At 43.3% G+C, this 13827-nt stretch overlaps 1 protein-coding gene across 5 annotated transcripts in view; it reads left to right on the forward strand.

The window, feature by feature from the left end:
- Nucleotides 1–13827, forward strand: part of CFAP47 (cilia and flagella associated protein 47) — a 663944-nt gene that overhangs the window by 240722 nt on the left and 409395 nt on the right. For all 5 annotated transcript variants that reach the window (XM_075590256.1, XM_075590258.1, XM_075590257.1 and 2 more), the window contains 2 exons: nucleotides 3479–3619; nucleotides 4576–4762. In XM_075590256.1, the coding sequence (XP_075446371.1) occupies nucleotides 3479–3619; nucleotides 4576–4762 (328 nt within the window). The remainder of the gene's footprint in view (nucleotides 1–3478; nucleotides 3620–4575; nucleotides 4763–13827) is intronic.

Here is a 13827-nt window from a genome sequence, read left to right on the forward strand (position 1 = left end):
TTTCTTTACCTACATAATTAGTCACACACAAAAGCAAAACAACATTGGTTAGTCAACAATGTTCCTACTTGGTTAAACAAAGCACTAGTGCCATAATTTAGACAGCAGAAAATAAATTAGGAATTGCATGTATTGTCACTATGCTAAATTTTCATTAATGACTGAATGTTGTTACAAATATAAAATATACCAAAACAATTAAAATAAGACAGAACTCGTTTAGTTGTATATGAATGTAAACATAAGGCCATACATTAAAATTGTACATTGTTTTATTTAAAATCGTGTATCAGTATTATAAAGGCAGTGATTAGGATGTGTATTTAGCAACAGAGGATGTGAAAGATATATTTATAACGATGGTATGATAAAGTATCCAACAGATTCTACACTATTGTACCTTGCTTTGCTTAATAATGTCTTCTAAAAAGCACTTACAACTAAGAATGTTATGCCGCTTATGACTGGTTTTCATTTCCAGTGGCAAACATTAAAATACATTGAGCTTATAGACAGGGCCGCCAGCAGAAATCATGGGGCCCAGGACAAATGAAAGGAGCAGCCCCCCCTAAAACCCAACTCATAGCGCACCTACAGTACCACGGAAATATTTTTTTTACCGCATAACATTTACATAACTGTTTTCTTGTTATTGTAATACGGAAAAAAACATTACAATGCAATCTGTTTACTTTTATATTTTCACCAAAAGACAAAGATACCCAATGCTACATCCAATGTGACAAAAGGCCTGGGGGGGATTCAGTATGGGCTTGGGGGGTTAAGTATAGGCCTGTCGGGAAAGGGGTAAGTATAGGCCTGGGGGAAGGGGTTAAGTATGGGTGTAAGGGGTATAGTATTGATGAGTATTAATTACAGTACCTCTTCAACCGGTCCGCAAGGGGGGCCTTCGATCGGTTCACAGGGGGGAAGCTTCAACCGGTCCTGGGGGAGGGGAGACTTGGGATCCTTCAACCGGCTCGCAGGTGGTCCTTCAATTGGCCTGCGGGGGGAGGCTTCAACTGGTTCTGGGGGGGGACTCAGGAGCCTTCAACCCGCCCGCTGGGGGGCCTTCAATCGGCATGCGGGGGAGGCTTCAATCGGCCCTGGGGGAATGGGGACGATGACTCAGGAGGCTTCAACCAGCTGGGGGGGGGGTGTGGCTGAGGAGGCAGCATTAAGGCCCATGTGCCACTACAGCCTGCTGCAGATGGCCCGCTGAGGATGCCTGTAGGGGGGCAGAGGATGCTGGTGGGGGGGGGGGGGGATGTCGGGAGGGGGAGGGGCACGGAGGATGCTGGTAGGGGGGGAGGATGCTGGTAGGGCCTTGGGTGGGGGAGCTGAGGATCCGGAAGCCTAGGGCCCGGGTGGCTTTTGGTACCTGGGGTGGGGGGGCTTGCTGGGGAGGGCGCGTTAAGGCCCGGCCACCAGGGTGCCACTGCAGATGGGCCACGGAGGATGCCGGTAGGGCCTGGGAGGGGTGGGGGGCTGAGGATTCAGGGGCCTACGGCCCGGTTGGTTTTGAGGGCGGGAGGACACGTGGTGGGAGGATTCCGGTAGGGGGGAGCAGATGATTCCGGTAGGGCTGGGGGGTAGGAGGGGGCAAAGGATGCCGGCAGGTACTGGGGGGGCCGAGGATGCCGATACGGCCTGCGTTGGGGGGCTGAGGATCTGGAGGCCTAGGGCCCAGGTGGCTTTGAGGGAGGGAAGACACGGTGGGGGTCCTGCAGGCTGAAGCACACCACTACTGGGCGGCAGCAGAGGAGCCTGCTGCAGACGTCCGCAGTGGACAGCCAGGACAGAGTGCCGGGGGAAGGTAGGACAGGGCGGAAACGGACGACACATGACACTACAGCAACAAACACAGAGTATACTGTACACACACACACACACACAGTACAGTACAGGGTGATACAGTCAGACAGACAGTACAGATAACAGTATTTACTTGTGTGTGTATTTTGAATAAGCAGCTGCACAGCCGGGTACATTCTAACACATTTCTACCGCCTGTGCAGTTGCTTATATTAGCTCCTAGTACCCGCCCATGAGGAAGGCCCTGATTGGATGTCCTCTCCTCAATTTATTTTTATTTTTTTCTGACACAGGCATTTTTTTTCTGACATAGCCATTTTTTTATGGGCACGTCCACACAGGGGTCCGGGCGGCCGGGCCCCCTGACTCACCGGGTTTGGGACGCCAATCTCGGCTGTCCCCCCCACCTGTTGGCGGCCCTGCTTGTAGATGCTTAATATACATTGAGCTTGCCGATCGAGGTAGCACTTGAGTTTTACTTATAGTTTTTCAAAAGTATTTAGCTTTGTAGTAGTGCAGGCACACTCCATTTATTACCAGAGGAAGGTAAAATACATTTTGATGCCAACAATTAACATGCCCTATTATATTGATTCCATATCCAGTGCTTTCCTAAGATGCCAGGACCTCCTTATCATTGATAGTACGAATAAAATACAATAACAGCAATAATAATGGTATTCTTTGCAGTACTGTACATAGACTTTTTGAGGAACGAGAAGAGTTTATAATCTTTTTATTGGTGCCTGAGGCACAGTGGGATAAAGTGATACGCAAAGTCAGATCTGGGAAAACCCATTGATGAGTCACAAGCCACCCAGAAAACATAATAGCTTTGTTGAATATTTGTTTTCCAATAACAGGCAAGAATTTTAAATAAATAAAAGCACAATTGTAAATAGCTCATCGGTGTGGGGTGTCTTCCTCATTCATTTATTTGGTTCAGTCCACACCTGCATTCCCTTCTTTCTAGCCAGCTCTGTCAACTTCTCTCATTTCTTTACCCCTTCTCTCCAGCCTGCCTCTTCCCCTGTCTTTGCTATCATAATCTTGTGAAGCTGCTTCCTAGTGCTGGTGTAGAGATCAGCTCCATTCAAAGAAAAGAGACTAAAATTGTCTCCACCACAGGGAAGAGGCTTTACAGTATATTGTATAAGGGCAACTGAACCCACTTCCTTTGGCCATTCCTGATTGATACATTACTTCTCTCTTTATAAAGTATGCCTATCCACCATCCTTCCCACTTTTTCGTCCCATATTCCACTCTTTGTTTGCCATTGTCTCTACACTGTCCCCTTTTTCCCTTTTCTCATTTTTTCTTACACTTCACATTAAACTTCTTCTCACAACCCAGCTTCATATTATCTCATTCTTCTCACTTCATATTATCACATTCTTCTCACATTCCCCTCCTCTGCAATACTTCACATTGCAGGGCTAAGAGAACTCAAGTTTGAATTGCTTCAGCTTTAGATGCACCGCCCCCCCCCATCCTCCCCCCCCCCCCCCAACCAACTTGTCAGGCAGTAAAATGTTAGACCCATAGGGAGTAAGCAAGTGTATTTTCCTAAAGTTCCAACAAATTGACATAAAGTAAACCCATTTCAAAGGCAGTAACAATGTTGTTTCTTCCCCCTTAATATTAATTGTATGTGTTTTTAAGATCCAGATTAAAGAGTTGCAAAAGCCCAGCAAGAAGAACAGTGATAACCTTGCAGATAAGGATTTGCTTCAAATAGATGAGAGTGCATTTCAGTCAGTGAGCAAGCGTGTTTGGACAGACGTATTGCTCCAGATATACAAGGTAAAGAATTCATGTTTTAGAAAGTGTACACCATTTTAGAGAGAGAAATGTTCATTTTGCATCTGTTTGCATCAATGTATTAATGTACTTTGTGTTTTTCTCTGTGTGCGCCAGTTTGCAAAGTGAAGAGAAACATAGAATTTGTGGGCAGATATGAACCACGCTGTCTGCCCATTTTCCTATCTCCTGTAAAACATCAGACTCGATTTGATCTTTGACTTCCTTTCATATTTAGGCTAGCCTTATGTCTATTCAAGGCATGGTTGAATTTCTTACTGTATTAGCCCTTACCACGTCTGTTGGCGAGGCTATGGCCATGATTAAGTACTTCCTAAAATTTCTCCTTGGCCTGCCACCCTCCAGCTTCTGAAGAGTATAGGAGAAGAAGTACTGTAAGGAGAAGCTACTTAACACCTATATTATACAATCCAAAGGCCAGAATTCACTAAGATCCATTGTCTAATTAACAATAATTAATTCATTATTGAACAGCAGCTAATGAGGGATTGCCTGTGTGAAACCCTGTATTGGAGTTTAGTGAATCCACATTAAATCTCGGCGGAGGTTATTCTTTAAACTTTGATAGTTGCAATTTAAGGGATAACTGTGATTTTTCCCTCTTTGTTTTGCAACAAAGGTTTATACCAGGTAAGAGTTAGTGTAAACCTCTCTGGCTAGCAATCTGCAGCAGATATAGGAAATATACAAAAATATACAAAATGAAATCTTAGAAGAGTACATTAATTTTCTTTGTATTATTCCAAAAGAAGACATTTGATACACCAGTAATCTATTAATAGAGGTATCACCAAACAAATTCAAATGAAAATGAATATACAGTAGAACTTTGGAAGAGTATTCACAAAAACATTCTTCTAAGCAACAAAGGATGCAACTTTCACTTTGTATTGTGTTGTATCATTTGGTAAAAGTGCTCAACTTTTATTTTTTTATAGGTGTTAATTCTTTCACGTGTTTCTCTAAGTAAGAGCAACAGTGACCATGTCATTGCAAGTATGCCACACATTAATGCTGACCCTTTATCCAGCAACATATACTCCACATCTGAAAGGATACTTCTTACCTGGCTCAATGTACATTATGAGAAGATGCGAAAAACTGCATGGAAAGATTGTCAAAAAGGTAAATGAAATATGCGTAATGCTTTGTGCTAAGTAAACTAGCTATAGTATTCAGCATCCCCATGTTGCTGCTTCTCGAAGCGGTCACGTGATCGGAGTGCCAATGGGGCTGTGGCACTCAAAGGGTTAATGCATCTCTTCTTGCCCATCCAAACACTGTGTTTCTTTTTAAAACCCGATATCAAGAGGTTTAAGCGTTTAACATTTTTAGTTGAGTTGTAGGTTAAAATGGAGCTGCCGGTGCATTCCAAAGGTTACCATGATAACATCAGACGCTAGAGAATAAAATCACGATTGAAAAACATGATTTCTTTTTTAAAGCATAAAACATGCTCAGGGGGAAAGATATTAACATTAAATGAGTAAAACTGAAAGGCTTCTGAAAAGTATTGCTGTTTTTTTTTAAATGTAAACTTCAAAAGTTAATGGTTTGTGAATGCAGAGTTAGCGTGTCTCTCACTTTAATCACACTTAAATTATCATTCCACCACAAATCACATCAGTTGTTTTTTGTTCAGCTGGTTGTTAGAGTAGATCTGTTTATTTGAATTCATTTTCGTGTTCTCTCCCAATGGAATGCATGGGACATTCAGACAATCCTGGAATACCGACAACAAATTTACTGTAAATTAGAATTGTACAAAGATCAAGTCTGGTAATCTGTTTTCCTGGGCGTCCCCATGGAAGTGGTCACCAATGGGCTAAATTCTGTCTTCTAGCTAAGATAGGATATATAAGATAGATGTCCTACCATTGGGCACATGAAGCAGCAGAGATGTCGCAATGACGTCATTCAACAGAAAAAGAGCTGTCGCTGCTGTGCTACTCTGCATTTCACACAAGGACTAGAGACACACGGAGGACAGCACATACACTTGGAAGCCTTCTCAAGTGCTGCAAAGTGAGGTGTAAGTGCTACAAGCCTACATAAGTATACAGGCACTACTTACAAACTTCCACACCTATCAAACTATAGCCAGGATTTATTTACAACATGGATGCAATCTACAAAGCGTACTATTGCTAAAATTTCAAAGTAAGCCAGAGAGGGAGAGAGTAGTTGTCAGTATTGTGATATTTTGTTTTTAATAAAAGGAATGGCTATAATTACTGATATTTGTATTATGGTACTACTCCAAGATTACAACAGTATGATCTAGTGGCCAGGGCACCTACGGAACCAGGTGCTCAGGAGAAACACATGTGGAAAACTGCTTGTGATAAGCTAGCATTGAACACCCCTCCCCCCCCCCAAAAAGCAACTCTGTGTGGATTGCCTAAAAAACATGGCAAAGTACCCAATTGAACCAATGTCAGATTTCATCTCTTGGATGAATGACACAGTAACTCAGGGTCTGTCTCTTCGTAATGTGCGCACAAAGGGCAAAAATTGGGAAGCTCATGCAGAAACATTCTTTCCTTTCTAGCAGCATCTGCGGTCATGGGATGGATCATAGTGTGGAAATTGCGGACCTTCCAGGGGACAGTCCATAGCAGGCTGTAATGGTCCATCGGGATTAACACAGCGGGGGTCCCTGCATCTGAATGGGACTCCCGCTGTGTGAGTCCTACTGGGCTGCACCTGTATGTAAGAGACACGCACTAAGAGTGAGACTGAATCAGTCACTCTACCTGCACGCCTATAATAGGCGATCACACAGCTTTTATTTTAATAACACAATATTGAAGTAGGGGGTCTCCATAGCGGAATCACATTCATTTCAGGTCCGGGAACCCTCTGAATCCCGAATTACAGGCCCCGTTATGGGGTGCCCGTATCCCGCCATGTTTAAATTTTCCTGTGTCATGGCCCACGTGACTGGGACATTTAAATAAAGCAGGGGGATACTGGTACCCTATAAAGGGGCCTGTAACTCAGGAAGCAGGTGGTGCCCAAGGCTGAAATTAATGCGGTTCAGCTCTGGAGAACCTCTGCTTCAATACTGTGTTATCAAAATAAAAGCAACTTCATTACATTAGCAGCTACAAGGCCGCAGACAGCTTTCCCGGGGCCGAGGACTAAAATTTCCACCAGGGCTGCCCACACACATGTCGGCAGCCTTGCGAGAAACCCCCCACCTCCTGTTTTCTCTTACACTCCCCCCCTTCTCACACATACCAATATCTCTTGCAGACAACATTGAGCACCCAGGAATCCGTAATCATTTGCACCCAAACATCCCGAAATTGTTGGAGTCTTTCTCCTACGTGGTATGTTTGAGCTCTCCTCACCTCTTGCAAACTTCCCAGTTATTCTATATGTGGGTCCACATCCTCTTGACCTACGAAAAAGAGAGCTCTGGGCTCTGGCTCCGTGTGCCAGTAGGCTACTCCTAAGTGACCTTTTTTGGGCCTATAAGATCTCATACCTCAACTGTCAGCTCTCTCAGTGACACTAGAAGTTCACATGTCAAGTCTTCTCTTCCTTTCCTGTGGTAAAAACAGACTTTACTTCTGGAGGCTCTTACTGATGGAGTCTAACCTCCTGCCAAACAGGAATTGAACACAGATTGTTCTTTGATGACGGGTCTGCCTGCCAAATCCAATCTGAAAGTTGCCTACATCCATATACCCATATACCCATATGTTACAGACACAGAACGTATATAAGATTTGTTATTAGGACAGCACAGTATCAACTGAAGGCATTTCCCTTTGGCCTCACTACTTCACCGAGACCATTTAGAAAGGTGTCGATAACACTTATCGCCAAATTAAGGAAATTGGGAATACAAATATTACACTACCTGGATGATATTATAATAAAAACAGGAAGCAGAATACAGTTACTCCAACACCTATCAAGGGTACTGGAGTTTGTCACTTCTCTGCTGGCTAGTCAGCATAGAGAAGAGGCACCTATAACCAACCCAAAACCTTAGATTTTCTGGAGTACAGTTCACACGATGGGCATAGTTTTTTTCCTTTTGACTAAAGAGGAGGTCTGAATGAGATTATTAGAATAGTCTGAGCCAGTAACCAATGGCAGGTTCGGCAATGCATGAGGCTGTTAGGCACTCGGTCAATGACTATCCAGGTGATAAAATGGACCAGATGGCATATATGAACGTTCCAACAGAACTTGTAACTCCAATGACACAGACTAATAGCAAACCAAGACCAATTGATCTCCTTACCTCAAGACGCAAGAGAATCACTGAAATGGTGGGAAAGCGACAAGAACCTAAATACAGGTTGTGCGCTACAAAGTACTATCTGGGTAATTCTTACGACCAAGAATTTTATATTTAAGAGTGGTAATGGAGGCAATCAGTGACTTCTGGCGGCAACTACAAGGGTACAACATGGATGTCCTGTCAGACAACAGTACAACTGTGACCTATATAAGGAGACAAGGAGGAACAAGAAGTCCTGTTCTCCTGCAGGAGTTACTTCGGATTCTTACCTGGATAGAACATAATTTAACAGACCTTACAGCAATCCATATCACAGGAAAAAGGAATACAAGGACAGACTTCCTCAGCTCTAAGACCTTAGACCTAGGAGAGTGGTCTCTAACTAAAATAACCTTCAACAAAAGACATGGGAGCGCAATGCTACATCCAGCTGATAAAATATACATGGTAATAAGTACAAAGTTAAATACAGCTCAACCCCATTTTAGCGCGATACGCTACAATGCGGATCCGCGTATAACGCGGTCTGAGCGTGGCTCCCATTTTAAAAATGTATGTATTTATTTTAAATATCTATTGAATGCTTTATTGCTAACGGAGACAGACACACGGAGGCAGAGACGGACAGACACACACACCTTCTTATACTTAGATCAATCAAACCTGCTAAGACTTCATTACAAATTATTCCTGTCAATTTTATCTACACACCTCTCCACAAATAAATAATTTCTTAACATAAAAGGGCAAGCTGTAAATGAATTAGAATTGCATTTGTATCTCGCTCTCCACCTCAGTATTAGAGCACTGTCTTTGTTACTAATAGCTGAGATGGCAATTTTACCTGCAATGAGACGTTTAATTAAGGTGAAACAAACTGCAGACAGTTGCCCAAATGGAGCTCTAATGAGCTTTACTTCAGAGTTTCTACACGGAGGTGTATTTATTGCCCCTGTTTGTTGACATATGAGTAACACACACTGTAACTCCGCTGGGGGTGAGGAGAGAGGAGGTGGGGGACTCACACAGAGACAGCTGACATCCCAGCTTCTCCAGACTGCATGAGATCCTACCCCCCCACCCCCCCTCCGCAAACTCACCAGCTTCTCCTGCACAGCACTCAGATCAGCTGCTGCTCTGGGTAAGTATTGCTTGGTGGTGCCGCTGCGACACCGGCTTCAGGGAGAGCTGGGAGAGTAATCCCAGGTCTCCCCCTCCGGCAGATAATGAACCCCTGATCGCAGCGGCCATTTTTTTTTATCGCGATCCCGGTTATAACGTGGTCTCATTCTGTGGCCCCCGAGCACCTCATTATAACGGGGTTCAGCTGTGCTTCAATAATAATATTTTCTTGGTTATTTAGTTAACCCTTTGGCTAAAGCATCATAAGCCTGCATACCAACGCCAAGCTATAACCAAATATGCAGGTCCTAACACTACACCGTGAACCTTTCCTTTTACCTCTGTATGAGGGGAAACAACAACAGTGGGTCTTATCCATACAACAAAATGAGAGAACCTCCCAAGTTAAAAAGGTGGGGAGGGGTGAGCTCTGGGAGGAGGGGCCACCTACCTCCAAACAACTGTTGCCAGTTAGAAATTGAATTAACACACACTTTCCCAATAATATATACATATTCCCACCATTTCCTCTGATCCTATTGATTCTGATGGAGTTCAGACAGGACAAGGCAAAAGTTGTGGCAATACACACAAATTGGCCACACAGAGTCTGGTTCCCACAAATAATCCACCTGTTGGTGGATGAACCATGGTAGATGCCAGTGTTTCAGGGCCTCCTATACCAGGGTCCAGTGCAACATCCCAGTCTAGGGACTTGGACTTGGATGGCATGGAGGTTGTGTGGAAATTGCTAAGTTCCAAAGGGCTATCACACAGGGTTGTACAAATCTTGATGGCGGCAAGGAAGAAAACTACTGTACCTCTACAGTATACAATAGAATTTGGCAGTGATTCCATCTGTGGTATGAAAGCCAAAATGTAAAATTTTTAGAGCCACCTACTCCCACAATTCTGGAGTTTCTGAAAGAAGATCTTGAGCCTAGACACCACACTAGCTCGCTGAAAATATCTGCATTACTAGGGAAGCACTTAGCCACAATAGATCTCAAAAGTAGATTATTTCAGGCTCTCAAGTTAATCAAATCACAATATAAGGACCTAGTGCCTGCCTGAGATTTACTTTTAGTATTATGGGCATTAACAGGCACCCACTTTGTGCCCCTTACTCAAGCTTCAGACCCTGTTCTAACATTGAAAACAAGACTGTTGATAGCGATGATGTCTGCATGCAATATTGGTGAATTATAAACCTTGTGCACTACAACAAGATTGTCTTGAGGTCGGTTCAGCTTTTTCTACCCAAGCTAGTTTCCAAATTGCATCTCAATCAAGAGATAATTATACCTTCATTTGCCAAAAGCTAGGAAATGAGAGAGCGGATTCTTCACACAATAAATGTAGTGAGGTGCTTTAAACTCTATCTTTCCAGAACAGAAGGATTTAGGAAGTCAGATAGGCTGTTTGTACTTCCAAAGAAAAAGTATAGTATCCAGAAGATTCCAGCTCCAGAGCTATGGAATGCCCATTCTACAAGAGACATGTCCACGTCCTGGGCAGCGCAGGCTCAAGATTCCCCTGCAGAATTATGCAGAGCAGCAGTATGGACTTCAATTAATATGATTATTAATTGTTCTTCCTTGGATGTACATGCCTAAGCAGACACATGCTTTGGCAGGAAGGTCCTGCAGTCAATTGTCACCACTTAAATAAAAAATTAGATTTAAGTTACAAGGAGTCTGGTGATTATTCTCGAACCATCCCCATTATATTTGGCTACTACTTTAGCAAGTCCCATTGGTGAACACTGCCATGGGAACAACCAGGAAAATAGAAAATTGTTTCCCAATTTATAATAATTTTCCTTTACTGGAGAGTCCATCCATGGCAGTGCTCACCAATTCCCTTCCAAAAGTTATAACAGTACTGCACCGACACACTTTATTCGAGTAAATACCCGGTATGTACCTGGCAGAAACCTGGAATGCGCCACTCCTAACCTCTGACAAGCCCCGTTGCATTTGCCTTCCCAGCCTGGGTTCATGCCTGGCTGATGGGCGGCTGATCTGTTAAATGATAATGATTAGGATTTAATAGGCTGCAATGCTTCGCGTGTCTACCAGATGGCATAAATTCATGAATTGTAATGCAGTTTATATATATATACTGTGCAGTATTGCAGCCAGCGGGAATAAAATGCTTCAATCCCTGCTTGGAAAATAACTCAATGTACTCGGGCAGAAAACAGTCACAAACCTCAATACACCCGGGTATACCCGAATTCGTGGGACTAGCCAAGCTCGAATAAAGTGTGTCGCCAGTGTAAGTCTAAGATGATATTAATGTTTCTGAATGGAAGAGGAAGTTCACCTTTTCTATTTCGATTGCGGTCTCAGTTTACATACTGTAGTAGATGAGGTTGAAAAAAAGACATATGTCCATCGAGTTCAACCTACAGTGGCGACCAACTTTATTCTTACTTGGCAAGCTCCGCGAATTTCAGAATATCCCGGTGATGTGCAGTTTTGTGTCGTTTTCTCCTGGGGTGTATTGCGTTATTTTCGCGGCTGTGATTTAAGCATTTTATTCCCGCTGGCTGCAATACTGCAATGCCGTGTAAAAACGCATGGGGGCGTTTGCGAGCTGTTGTCTTTGAAGCCGAGAAATTCATGAATTGTAATGCAGTATATACTGTATAAATACAGTATATACTGTATAACAACAACCCCTATAACCCCTAACATACACATACAGTACTGTATATGCACATCAATGATACTATAGGCCGTCCCCTGACGAGATGTGTTTGCAGCAGAGAGAGAACCGCTGCTCTCTCTGCGCAAACATCAGCACATTAAAAATTATTTAAAATACATTTTATTCATAGAGTAGATGTGCAGGGGTCTCCGGAGCTGAACCGCGTTGGTTTCAGGTTCGGGGACCCCCTGCTTCCCGAGATACAGGCCCCTTTATGAGGTGCCAGTATCCCTCTGCATTTAAAGGTCCCGATCACGTGACCGCAGCATGTAAACAAAGCAGAGGGATACCGGCACCCCCTAAAGGGGTCTGTATCTCGGGAAGCAGGGGGTCCCCGGACCTGAAACCAACGCGGTTCAGCTCCGGAGATGTAAATGTATTTTAAATGTATTTATTTCTATTCATGTATTTATTTATTTATTTAGATTTATTTATTAATTGTGCTGCTGCTGTGTGTGAATTTTTTTTATTGTGGGTAGCGGGGGTGGGTGAAGGGGGTATTAGCCCCAAGGCTGGTTGTTTAGGGCTTGCGTTGGGGTAGCGGGTGCACTTAACCCCTTCACGACCGTAGCGGTTAACCCCTTCATTGCCTTAGCGGCTATCAGCTATGGTAATGAAGCAGCATTTCTGTATTTTTAATAATATTGTGCAGGAGCAGGGGGTCCCCGGAGTTTTGATTTGTGGCTCAGGGAACCCCCTGCTCACTGTACAATATTATTAAAAATACAGTCATGCTGCTTCGTTACCATAGCACATAGCCGCAAAGGTAAGGAATGAGTGTTTATTTATATATGTGTTTTATTCATACTGTAGATGTGCAGAGGGTCTCCGGAGCTGAACCGCTGTGGTTTTAGGTCCGGAGACCCCCTGCTTCTCGAGATACAGGCCCCTTTAGTTGGTGCCTGTATCCCTCTGCTTTGTTTACATGCCGCGGTCACGTGATCGGGACCTTTAAATGCAGAGGGATACCGGCACCTCATAAAGGCTGTGATCATGCAGCAGGCTTGGGCCTATAGGGAACCATGTTAAAATGGTTATTGAGGCAAAAAGTGACACTGTGTGCTCATTTGCATGTCATTTCCCAGAATCCCTTGCTGCGGTGGAAGTGCTGTATGCTGGGTGATAATGGGGAAAGGCGGGGTTGCAGACCTGCCTAAGACATGCAGATGAGCATACAGCTATATTTGCATATATATATATATACTGCATTACAATTCATGAATTTATGCCATCTGGCGGACACGCGAAGCATTGCAGCCTACTAAATCCTGAACCATTATCAATTAACACATCAACCGCGCGTCAGCCGGGCATGACCCCTGGCTGGGAACGCGGCATGCTCCGGGTGAACAGCGTGGCATTCCAGGAACCAGCCAGGGACAAACCGGTGATTTGTTAGAATAAAGTGTGCCGCAACAGTATGTTAAATTTAGACAACAGATACTTATCCTATATTTGTATTTACAGTATATTGATCCAGAGGAAGGCAAAAGAAAAACCCAAGTGAAATATCTAATGATATCTCATAAGGCAAAAATTAAATTCCTTCCTGACTCCAAATATTCGCAATCAGATTATTCCCTGGATCAATATTCTTCCCATGTTTACTTATTTGATATATCCCTGTATTCCATTCCTTTATAAAAATATGCCCAACCTTTTTTAAAAGATATCTATTGTATCCACATCACAGTCTCAATGCATAATAAATTCCACATTTTACCTGCCGTTACTGTAAAGAACCCTTTCCATTGTTGCTGGTGAAATCTCCTTTCCTCCAACCTTAAGGGACGACCACATGTCATTTGTACTGCCCTTGGGATAAATAGTTATTTTGGAAGCTCCTTGTACTGAAGCCAAATATATTTGTTAATAGCTATCATATCCCCTCTTAGACACCTTTTTTCTAATGTAAACAGATCTAATTTAGCTAGCCTCTCCTCATAAGTCAGATTTTCCATTTGTCAATTTGGTGTTTCTACTTTTTCTAGTACCATAATGTCTTTTTTACAAAATGGTGCCCAAAACGATACTCTTTATTCAAGGTGTGGTATTACCAGTGCTTTATACAATGGCTTACTTCTCTCCCATC

This window comes from Ascaphus truei, chromosome 3 (genome assembly GCF_040206685.1).
Source record: "Ascaphus truei isolate aAscTru1 chromosome 3, aAscTru1.hap1, whole genome shotgun sequence".
In the NCBI taxonomy this organism is placed as follows: domain Eukaryota; kingdom Metazoa; phylum Chordata; class Amphibia; order Anura; family Ascaphidae; genus Ascaphus; species Ascaphus truei.